The sequence below is a fragment of the Gouania willdenowi genome, chromosome 4 (assembly GCF_900634775.1).
Source record: "Gouania willdenowi chromosome 4, fGouWil2.1, whole genome shotgun sequence".
Lineage (NCBI taxonomy): Eukaryota > Metazoa > Chordata > Actinopteri > Blenniiformes > Gobiesocidae > Gouania > Gouania willdenowi.
Window position 1 is genome coordinate 32850294 of NC_041047.1, and position 12361 is coordinate 32862654.

Here is a 12361-nt window from a genome sequence, read left to right on the forward strand (position 1 = left end):
AAACTGATAAAAAAAATAATATAGAAACTGCAACTCACAAAAACTCTTTGATACTGGTCAACAGCAGCTCAGAGGTTCATGTGTGAATGTATTGTATTATTTTGGTCGTGTGCCTAATTAATCCTTAGAATTTAAAGCATCAACTATGTAGAAACATTCGTACCCACCTCAGGACTTGACATGTAAAACCGCACATTTCCACCCTCATTTCAGTTTTTGAACATTAGAATTTTGCCGTGGATTTTAAAGACGCATGTTTTTGGGTGTATCTGGTGGGCCTCTTTGGTGCTGTACACAAATGTTTTTTTTCTACCTCACAGACAGAACTTTTCTGGTAAGTTTTGATATGTTCTCCTCTAAGGTCCATAAATTAACATGTGGTGTCCCTCAGGGATCAATCTGTTCTGTTTAATTTGTATATGCGCCCTCTCGGTGATGTCATAAGGAGTGAACTTCCACACTTATGCTGATGATACACAGCTGTATATTTCTATGTCTCCAGATGACACCAGTCCAATGGATGCTCTTTTTAACTGTTTTTAAGATATCCAATCCTGGATGCAGAAAACTTTCTCCAGCTCAATCAGGACAAAACTGAAGTCTCTTTTGGTCCTGAGGCCCAGAAAGAGAATCTTTTACCTAAACTTCTAACACCATCTTTGATTCCCTCTATACAAGTTAAAAACTGGGCCTTTTTTTAGACTCTTAGCTCACTTTTATCCCTCACAAAATAATATAACAAAACTAGGTTGTTATCACTTGAACTCTCTCCAGACCCTAATGCATGCTTTTATCAGTCAAGTTGACAACTGTAATGCCCTGCTTTTTTTTTTTTTTTTTTAACAGTAACGCAAATAGTTACTTTCCTTGGTAATGAGTTACTTTTATTATAGAGTAATTCAGTTACTTTTTGGAACAAGTAGTGAGTAACTATTACTAATTACTTTTCTAAAGTAAAGTTCCCAACACTGCTTACTACACCAGTGTTTCCTCAGATGGAACCCTCTGCACTAGGGGCTGTGATGGGCCATGGCTGCAGTGGTGCTGTCTCATGGGCCCTCAGTGGTGTGAAAATTACGGCGTTTAACATAATGGCTAAGGCAGTGTCATGTTTCATGGTAGCCAATCAGAGCCAGTGTTTTTACACTTGCCAACACGAGGAGGTGGGTTAAAAACAAGGTGAGCGATTATGATTGGCTAAGGCGGCGTCATGTTTCATGGTAGCCAATCAGAGCCAGTGTTTTCACACATGTGCCAGCACACGCGCCACACACACAACCACGACAGATTTGATGAAGCAGCAGAGATGGCGAGCGTGGAGCAGTCTGATGAAAAGTTGGCATTTTTAAAGGTGGCGATACAAACACTACTTTAAATTGATTGTGGTCAAAGGCAAGAACGTGCATGTGAAGTGTTCATTATATCCAGGAACGAAGACTTTGTCGACATCCATTGTAAGCAACTCAAATTTAATGACACACCTCACAGCGACACACGCATCTAAAAAATCTGAATTCTTTGACATAGAGTAACATTTTTTTAACAGTAATGCAAATAGTTACTTTTCTTGGTAATGAGTTACTTTTATTATAGTAATTCAATTACTAACTCAGTTACTTTTTGGAATAAGTAGTGAGTAACTATAACTAATTACTTTTTTAAAGTAACGTTCCCAGCACTGGTGGTGAATAGCTTTTGCTTTTTTTGCTGGACTGGGGGCTGTTCCTCCGCGCCCTGTGTCCTGCTCCTGGTGCAGACGTCTCCATACCTAAATCCTCTGTACCCAGCCATATGCCATTGTCCTTATTTTAACCTGTGTGTCTGTATGCGGTGGATGGGTTTGTAAGGGGTGGGTGTTTTATTTTTTTTAATTGTTATTTTTGTAGATTGATTTGATGATTTGATTTGAGACTTAAGTAATTCACATCAAACAAGATCCCCATGTGTTTGTAATAATAATAATAATGCATCAATTTTATATAGAGCTTTTTTGGACACTCAAAGTCGCTTTACAGAATTAAGGGATTATTCGTTCACTCCACACTTAGTGGTGGTAAACTACTGTTGTAGCCACAGCTGCCCAGGGGCAGACTGACGGAAGTGAGGCTGCCATAGTGCGCCATCGGCCCCTCCGACCACCACCAACACACACACACACACACACTACATTCATACTAGGCAATGTAGGTAATGTGCCTTGCCCAAGGACACATTACCACTGAGGTGACTGCCACCCCTCTGTAACACCTGGAATTCTCAGGCCCAGACCTGCTTAGCTTCCGAGATCTAACGGGATCGGGCAATGACAGGCTGGTATGGCCATAGACTTTATTGGAGCACCCTTTGTGGATGTGATAGACAGGAGAAAAGCTTGTTCTTCTTGTTTAAAAAACAGCATTTCTTTGAATGTATCTGTGTTTATTCATATTTTGATGAAGTTTTTTTTTCTATTTTTACACAAATATATTTTGTATGTTCACTTTTTGTAGCGCTCCATTCAGTTGGTCCTAGAATGCAGGTTACCACATCTTTTTCACATTTTAATATAATAGTATTTACATATTATTTAATGAGCAACAATACAGCTCTTAGTAAAATGTGAATTTCTTTCAAGAAATAAATAACTGGACACAAAAAGGTTTGACATGCAAAAAGGCAAGTATGGATATTTATTTCAGATTTATATGAAAATACCCTTGATATAGTTCAACGTATTTACAAAAACATTGTACAAAAATATGAAACTGCAGGTGGTTCTTGCTAATAGTGCAGACTACTCAAAGCTGTGTGCTACAAACCATGCTCTTGTTCCAATTGGCAATGACAAAGATCATGCAGTTCTTTAAGGAGACTTAAAAAGCTATACAAATTTATTTACATTAAATCTCAGCTGTTGGACAGTAATTCAATGAAATGAGCCAAGACCCAAACATGATCCCTCTTTATTAAAACAAACACTTTAGTGAAAGCATAAACTGTCAGAGTGCAGCCACAGCCATGTTTGTTCACAGTTCAGAAAACAAAGAAAAACAAAGATATCAGTCATAGAAAAACACTGGGTAAAAAGCATTTGGCCTATATGTGGCTACATCAAATGAATGACCATATGTCACTTAAACAAAGTTTGACTCGTACTTCACAAATTTTCTCTCTCGCTCGCACGCACGCACGCACGCACGCACACACACACACACACACACACACGAAGTAGAAAACAAGTGACCTTGATCCTTAATACTTCTGAGAGGAAATGTTTTACAAGTATACAATCATACAGACTTAAGCGACCAGTGTCGTAGCTGACTCATACATCTGAAGAACAAAGAAACACCCGTGCGCTCTAATAATGCACTTTTGATCTCAGTCAGGCTCCCACATTGGAATGAACCAAACGTTGATGTGGCCTTTAAACATTTATGAAGTGCGCTCGAGAAATGACATCATTGTTTAAAAAGTTATAATCAATGTCAAAAAAGGAGATAAGTGCACATCTGAATGGAGCTGTTGGATGGAGGAGGCGGGTTCTTGGCACTAATATTTGAGGTTGGGGTTAAAAGTTCCAAAAGCAGGCATGAAATGACAGGCGGATCCAGGGAAAGGTGCGGGGCTTACTCTCCCTCTTCCTTGATGCGCTGCTGTTTGTTGCGGCGAGAATCAAGATCGAAGGAGAAATCGGACCACTCATCACGTGGGGGGAACGAGATGGTCTGACGTAGAGTGAAGCGCACAGCGTCAATGACACGTTCGCTGCGGGCTTCAGAGGCGCCCACACTGACGGTGGACGCTCCGCTAGTGGTGCGCACAATGTGGGGCGGAGGGGAAAAATCCATGGCCTGTCGGTGCTCCAGGATGCCCTTCCAGATGATGTGCTGGAACTCGGCGGGAATCTTGAGCCTGCACAGGTCCTATTGTTCATCACACATGAGGGGGGAGCATTAGTATTCGCAGGTGGAGCCACTCTTCTCCCTAACCCATCAAATGACTGCTGTTGGATAGGCAAGGGCTCACCTCCATGTTATAGTTCTCTATCTGGTAGATGTTGCTTAGGCCCTGTGCTGTGAAGTAGTCCAAGCAGCCTGCGCAGCCCAGCCGAATGAGGAAGCTGCAGGACGAGGAGGAGGAAACATATCAATAAGCTGAAGGAACACATTTGGGTTGACATGTATAATTTGAAAGAAATCTCAGAGATGTAGGCATAGGTGTTTAAGTTTCTCTAAAAGGTGCAAAAATGTCACATTAGTATCATACTACAGGCTTCTGGCTTTGCTTGGAAGGTGTAGTAGTCTACGCACATACGCACATAAAGGATGGCCAAGCCCAAACAGAGCACCCAGTTTCAGGCAACCACAGTCCACATATAGCTACTCTCAAAGGTCAATTTAGAGACTCTGAATAAGAAAACATCTTTTTTGTCTAATAGAAAAAAGACAATAGCTGTGTTGTCATTGGGAGCTTTCTCTGCAGCTACTGGTGTCACTATCTCTCCAGGTATTGCATTATCAATAAACTGTTGAAACTGCAAACCACAACAACCCCTAATGCAATAAACAGCAACTGGTGGCTCAAGGGCCAGATGTGGCTCTCCAGAGACCCAACCTGCCAAAGTAAGGATTGACTAACCCCAAATTAATCCAATATTGGTAATAAACTACTGTTAACTCTGACAAAGGCTTTATATAATATATCAATATTTTTACAAAAGTAATCAGCTCTCGCACTGTGTGCGAAGAATATTATAGCCCTTGGCCAAATGTAGTTCAAGACCTTTTGCCTAATAAGTATGTTTTATATGCCTTTATCAGAGCTCAGAGTGACTACATTGGGATCCTTTGAGGGGCTGAACAAAAATTATGAATATATTCACTTATAGAAGAATATATTTACTCAATCAAACATTTCTGGGCCAGCACAAATATGAAGGAAATTTCTGAAGTAACCAGAAAGTTGAGGGCAGCTGTGGGTGGAAGAGGTACCTGGAGATGCTGCTGTCCATGGGGTATGGAGGAGGGGGCGTGCAGTGGGAAGAGGGAATCAGTGGCAGCTGAGGCTGCAGAGCATGTGTGGGGCTCAGTGAGCTCATGTCCGAGTTCATGGGGATATGAGAACCCATCATGGGAGTCACTGCGGAGACAAAAAGAGCTGCTGTCAGACATCCTGTCTGAGGCTCAGGGATTACATTGACTGGGGGTGGGTGAGGTGTGATTGGGGGGTTGCTATTCTTACAATGACACATAGTGCATCAATCATAACAGAGAATCTCACAGAGATCACATAAGTTTTGAGGAGTAGGCTGGCTGTGAAGCATTTTAGGTGGTTCTGCCTGCCAGGATATGACCCTCCTGTACGTGTGTGGTATGCCCATCAGGGACAGTAATAAACTTACTGTCAGTAAGGCCTCCGGACATGCTGGATGGAGTGAGCGTGTTACGCTGCTGGGGGTTGATGAGCTGGCTGACAGAGGGCAGCTTGTTGATCTTTCCGTGAGTCGGAGAGCTGGAGCCAAAGGAAGGCTGACATGGCATGGAAGTCCTGTAAGGACGCACAGAGACGTAACACACTGTCATTATCACTCAGGCCTGGGCACTGGAAACAACAAAGACGCTGAAAGAAGCAGCATTACATAACATTACCTCATATTGATCCTGCAGTTAAAGAATTATTCTCAGGTAAAGAACTGAAGCTGTTTATTATCACGTGACAAACAAAAGTGCAGCAGCCATTAAAATATGACTCTGTTTCGAACAGAGGCAACAGTCACATCTGAAGCTATTGAGAAAAAACACAAACTGTCCAGCAGTGACATTGGAAAAAACATGACCAGCAAGTGTTCTTAGTGACAAATTCTCATTTTTTCCTCACGAGTCCAGCTCTCATGACACAATGGCACAACACAGTCACATAGAGCTCAGCGGGTCAGATAGAAAAAACTGAACTCCAAGTTCAGGTTTAATATTCCTCCATTATCCAGACACATGCTGGTTGGAAGAACAAAATTATGCATGCAGGTCAGTCCGAACATAGAAGGTAGTCCATTTTAGAAACTGTCTGGTCAGTGGAGGCTGACAGCATCTGTAATGAGTGATTTTCTAGAATCCAGAGTTTGTTTTCCCGTTCAGACTCCGAGGACTAATAGAAGAAGTAGATGAGCAAAAGTTCATAGAAAGCAGACAGAAAGGAGGTCCATGTCCAGTGAAGGAGAAGAAGGAGGAGGAGGATTGTGGAGCAGAGTTCAGGAGGAGCTGCAGCTTGGCCTTTGCTCTCCTGAAGGTTCCATAAGCTCACTACCAAATCGGCTTTTAATCAGGCTGCAGGGAGGAACCAGAGAGAAAGAGGTCACTGACGGAGGTGAAAGGTTGAAGGGTGATTCTGCACCAACACAGGATCTGAACATTAATTTGTGCAATCCTTTAAACCAGTGGTTCCCAAATGGTCCTGGTGTGCCATGGGATTCTGTGACATCCATACATTATGCAATATACAACTATACAAAAAATATTATTTTTTTATTTACTACTTTGTATCCACTCATTTCATAATACAGAGGTAAACTCTATTTTTTGGAAATCTTTTGTTAATAAATATTTCATGTGTAATATAGTTGTCTTTGTGACATTTTTTTTGGCATTTGTAAATAATTATGCACATTTACAGATATTGTACCTTGATGATAACACGTGTTATAAAGGCTATTTTGCACAATAGGTGTGCCTTCAGATTTTTACTTGTCCTTTGGTGTGCTTTGGGCACAAAACATTTGGGAACCACTGTTTTAAACTCTCTTTGGAGGTGCATAATAATATAGGATAATTTCTAAATAATGGTCTCAAACCATAAGGATGAGCTTTTTTTTTTGAGAACCTTAAACCATCCTCAGTCTTCCTGTCAGTACTTTTAAGTGGTAATGCCAAAAATGTCTCCTGTGGAGTTATGTAAGGTACACTCTTTACATGACACCAGTCTCTCACGCATACAAGCAGCCATTCACACACTGATTCACTTCTGTAGGCAATAGCTGATTCCACATTCCGACATACACGTTTTGTGGATTGTGGGAGTCTCTGAGGAGAAACCATGCAAAGGAAAGGTCCACGGAAGGTTTCAATGCCAGAGAATTAAACCCAGGCTTTGGCATAAGCGCTAACAGTGCTACGTCATATACATTTTCATAATATAAATTGTATTATTCATAATAAAACACCAAGTGGATCTACTAATATGTTAGTGAGGCAATAGGCACTAAGGAGTTTACTGTTACACTTACTTCAGTACTTATTTGATTGTATTTTTGGAGTAGTTGCAACAAATCATACTTTTTCCTTTGACTCACGTGGATATTGTGAAAAAGTAGGTTGTACCTATTTCACAGAAGGTAAAATAACAAATTTATAGCTTTTACAAAGTTCAAAACTTAATTGTTACTTAATTGCCCACCAAATTACCAAAGACAAAAGTATGCGCATGTTTTCATGTTTCCCTCCGTTATAAAGAAATGTAATTAGTAAGTTGAAAAATTGCTGCTATCTCTCAGATAAGTAATGAGTAAACAAATTACCCGGTACCCATCTATTCATTTTCCAACCCACTTGCTCCTTTTCAGGATCGTGGGGGTCTGCTGGTGCCTGTCATTGGGTGTATGGTGTGGGTACACCCTGGAACAGGCGCCAGACCATCGCAGTAAACAAATTACTTTAATTGTTGTTAATTACAGTTTTGGATTTAAAAAAAGATGTATGAGTGTTTACTTACTCATACACATTTGTATTAATATCATGTTTGTTTTTTTTACTCTTGTTTCTTGCATACCTTCGCTTACATCGTCTTTTATGAAGAACTGCTCAACGATGTGAGGTTAAAAGTAGAATTACAGGAACACATGAGTGCTTGACTCAGAATACGAACATATTCTTATCTATTCAACTGTAATTGTGGAGCAGACTCTGTGTTGTTTATGTGTATCTACTTTTTAGCTTTAAGAATGTGTGGCAAGGCTGGTCTGTGTGCAGCATCATCATTGTCCACAGGGTGGCATTGTGCACAAACAATTCACTGCTTTGTCATTCGTGCAACGTGTTACAGTTTTTTTTCAATTGCTAACAAGCATTAGTCAAAACTGAAGTCACATGTTCAAAACTCTTAACACAGTCTGCAAAACTCTCAGTCCATGTGGACTAAACTGTGGATCACTTTTCATTGCTTTCATACAAAATGCATTCAGTGACCACAGTCACCAAACATCATCAACTCTTTTCTCAGTCAATAGTTCACCACCTGCAAAACACTGAACCTTTACAGCATTTTTTTCATAATGCTAACACACTTTGTTCAAAAGAGTTAAAAACAAAGACAAAATCAAAACAGAATGATAAGGGAAAAAACAAAGGGAATGTTTGCTGCAGCCACATTGAAATATCAAAAATATTGACAATAAATATGAATAAAACAATGATGAAATTCCAAACACAGCTGAGTGTAGTTATCAACTGAAAACCAATTCAAGTGATACGTGCTCTGCCTCATTAGAAACAAAGGAGTGGATCTGATTCTTTTTCCTTGGACTAAGTAAGGATCAAAGAGCAGCGGATGAGGTTGCAGGAGGAGCGACCAGGAGAGGAAGAAGAGCTGTGGTCTCTGATGAAATCAGGGCCACAGCGATATACCATGTGCTAAATGCTTTAAGGTGCAGCCAAACTTGCAGCGTTCAACAGTTGCATCAATTGTGAGAATTTTCCAGCAAAACAATAGGCAAGACAGCAAAAACAATTACTGTGTTGAAGCAGATTTTACAAAATAAAGTAATCTATGGCTTTACATCAGCTGGAAGTTTGAAAAATGTATTGATGACACTGTGTGTTTCCACAGTGAGATTATTGGCTAGTGTGGTTGAATGAGCTTCTTTTGAGACGTGTATGAAATGTTTTGTTGGTGAGAAACACTTGGGAATGAGATTAACTGTTGAGCTGAGATGCCTGATGGCTATGCAGACTGTGTTTTGAACATGTGACTTCAGTTTGGAATCGAAAGAAACTGTAAACCAGGAAGGTAACTATAAAGAGGAATTTTTCCAAAAGGAAACTCTTTAAAAGCTCTGACTGAGATATAAAAGACACAAATGTGTGCCATTAAAAAAGTAAATTTAACAAACATTGTGGATTAACATCTCAATCTTTAAATTTCCAGGTGTTACAGTGAAAGAGTCAGGCTATAAGGTACATGGTACAGTGTGTGGGAATGTGCACGTGTAATAAAGTTGAAGCCAATAGATGAAGCTAAGGCACAGATTATTTTTTTTGGCAGAGCACCCAAAGGCGTTACCAGGAACATTTGGAGGCTTCTCTCTTAACAAAACATATCCAGGTACATTTGTCAAGATTCATTGGCTTTGGCTCTGATCCCATGAGAGAGCAACAGGAGGAACAAAGAGAAAGAAAAACAGCTCTGTGTGATTCAAGGCTTATCCTTTGTGCTAACGATGAGAAAAGAACATTAGACTTGAGTTTTCTTAATAACCAAAAGTTTTTACAATAGCCCACAGCAATATCTTCCAAATGTCTCTTGAGTTCAACTGCATCAAAACAAGAAGAAACATTTGCTTATAGTAAGAAATAAGCCTTAATGTAGAAAGTTTATTGGTTGAACTTGAAGCACTCACTGTTTTTGAAGGAGATTCTGCTGCTGCTGTCTGTATGACTCTATTGTGTTCTGTGGCAGAAACTGCATCAGTTCCAGGGATTCTTTGATTTTGACCAAAATCTCATAGATTTCCCGACCTTTGATCTAGAGTGACCCAATAACATAACAATGGTCAGTGAACAGGTCTCAAGTACTTTGATACATGGTTTGTAGGCAACTCAGATACACTTACAGGCAAACAAAACACCTCCTCGTCAGTGGATCTTCTCTTCTTGATGGTGGACATCTGGATGCCGTGGGAAACCTGACGGAAAGCTGCAGAGAGGAGGAAATAGCAGTTAGTATGTCTCCATACATATATAGCATGTCTGGTTGTGGTCGTCCACACTGGTAGTGAGAGCAAAGGTCAGCAGCCCGTCACTGCTTATGGCATTTCGTACCATCACTGCTCTTTGTGGCATCCGTGACGTGCTGCTTGCGGATGCTGTCCTCATCGGCCTTCCGGTCTCGACCTGGGCAGGCGCAGATTCTGGCTTCAAAGCATCGGCGGCCTAAAACCTGACCACTGAGAGAGAACATGAGACATACGGTTAATGATTCAACAGCACACCATTTTCAAATTGGAAATAAAAAGATAATGATATATATGAAGGTTTTTTTACTCTCGAGTTTCCAATGTGACAATGATGAGAATCGGGCGTCTGTTCATTCCGCCAACGCAGCTGGAGTTGCACATGAAGTTATATAAAATTGTGGTGAACTCTGTCCCCACCTGAGGAGGGAAACCATAGGAACGGTGAATGATAACATTAATAAACATTGTTTTTTTTTTTGTTTTTTTCTTTGTGTTTATTACAGCACACATGATCCAAATGTATATTTGGGAAACATTTCAATAATTCAATGGTTTTGATCTAATCAAGGTGGTGGAATGTCAGTTACATTTCTTAACTATTCTCCTTATTCCTGGAGGTGCTAATGTAGATGATTACAGGCCAAACTTCCTCTGTGAGCAGTTCTTTTATTAGGGGGCCAAGCCCGCGGGGCCAGGGGATCAAAAGTTGATAAAAGAATTTTGTTCGGGTAAAATATACGCAAATTATTAACGAGTGAAGTTTTCTAGCTAGCTATAAAAACTGGTGCATATCTCGGTCAAAATAAATGCCAACAACACCAAATCTGAGATCCTTGGTTGGCATGTGACTGTGGGGGTATGCGCCAAATTTTAATAATGTAGGTCACTAGGGGGCGCTGCAAATATGGAATATTTATATCTCCTAAATGGCAAGACCGATTTTTACCGAATTTGGGGGGTATGATCTTGGGTCGCTCCTGAGGCCATATCTAAAAGTTATTTGCGATTGGTCAAAGTGGGCGTGGCTTATTACATGACATATTGCTCTTTGTAACTCACTACACATCAAAAACCTACTTTTTCAAACTCCTCCTTGGGGTTTTGTCCAATCAGCGTGAAACTTTGCACGTAGAGACTTCCTTTGGACCTGATCTAAAGTTCAGCAAAAAACTTTGTTGGGGCAAAATATGCGCAAATTAATAACGACTAAAAATTTCCAGCTAACTATAAAAATACGGTCAAAATAAAGACGAACAACAACAAATCTAAGGTCCTTGGTTGGCATGTGACTGTGGGGGTTTTAGCAAAATTTTAATAATTTAGGCCACTAGGGGGCTGTGAAATTATGAGAAATTTATATCTTTTAAATGGCAAGACCAATTTTTACCAAACTTGGTAGGTATGACCTTGGGTCGCTCCCGAGGCCATATCTTGAAGTTTTTGTCAGTGCTTACTCTTAATCTTTTGATTACTAGTGAATATTCCACATCCAAGGCAAAACAAGGGCAAGGCAATTCAAATTTATTTGTATAGCAAATTTCAAACATAGCACCCCCCCAGTCAAAATGAGTAGTGAAAAGAAGATTTAATTGTTGGCAGTTTGTTCGACTTTTTTGCAGTATAATGACTAAAACCTCCTTCACCATGTTTTCTGTGAACTCTGGGTTATTGAGTCACTTTAGCTTTGTTAGTGTCTCCTTTTGATTTTTGCAGGCATCTGTCACTGCAGCGCCGTTTAGAGGGGAGTTAATCTCCTGGCTCGCCCCCCACCCCCGGTAATGATGGCCACGGGGCTTTAGGGGCCCTGGAGTTGCTGTTTGTCAGTACTGAGCGGCCGGACATGAGAGTCTGTCGCTGCTCTGTCAGAGGTGGCTGTCACTCAGTGCAGTTACATGCGGCTTGAGAAAGCCAAATAAATGGCTTAGTCCGATTCATTGGCTTTGGCTCTGGGTTTTTAAAATTCATCCAAGCAGTTCAGCTTGGCTGGATATTGAAAATAACATTGGAAAAAGTTATAAAATAAAAGCTCCTTAAAAACCTCAAGAAATAAGAAATTCCATTTAGACTAACATTTTAAAAATATTAAATTGTTCTTTGCAATAAGCTTATTACAGTTACGGTTTCCTTCTGTAAATTATATTTTTTCTCAGAATTGGGCCTGGCCTCTGTTTTTTCCAAACTTGCAAACGCATGCCAATTTAGTAATATTTTCATATATTTTATCTGAAAATAAATAATGAATCCAAAATCCCATTTATTGACCAGCAATACACAGAGTCTCTGCAGTATACATGTAATGTTTATGTGACACCTATTTTGTATGTGCTGAGCGTTACAAAATGTTGTGGTGCTTTCTGGTGACGATTGCAAAGCGAT

At 40.2% G+C, this 12361-nt stretch overlaps 1 protein-coding gene across 2 annotated transcripts in view; it reads right to left on the reverse strand.

The window, feature by feature from the left end:
* Positions 1–2923: 2923 nt before the first annotated feature.
* Positions 2924–12361, reverse strand: part of LOC114461386 (tumor protein 63) — a 29402-nt gene continuing 19964 nt past the window's right edge. Inside the window, exons 5-12 of one of the 2 annotated variants that reach the window (XM_028443366.1) lie at positions 10293–10402; positions 10071–10195; positions 9863–9945; positions 9650–9774; positions 5384–5529; positions 4974–5121; positions 4009–4102; positions 2924–3905 (exon numbers count right to left, since the gene is read on the reverse strand). In XM_028443366.1, coding sequence (XP_028299167.1) covers positions 3609–3905; positions 4009–4102; positions 4974–5121; positions 5384–5529; positions 9650–9774; positions 9863–9945; positions 10071–10195; positions 10293–10402 — 1128 coding nt within the window. In that variant the 3' untranslated portion in view covers positions 2924–3608. The remainder of the gene's footprint in view (positions 3906–4008; positions 4103–4973; positions 5122–5383; positions 5530–9649; positions 9775–9862; positions 9946–10070; positions 10196–10292; positions 10403–12361) is intronic. The other variant, XM_028443368.1, reaches the window with a different exon arrangement.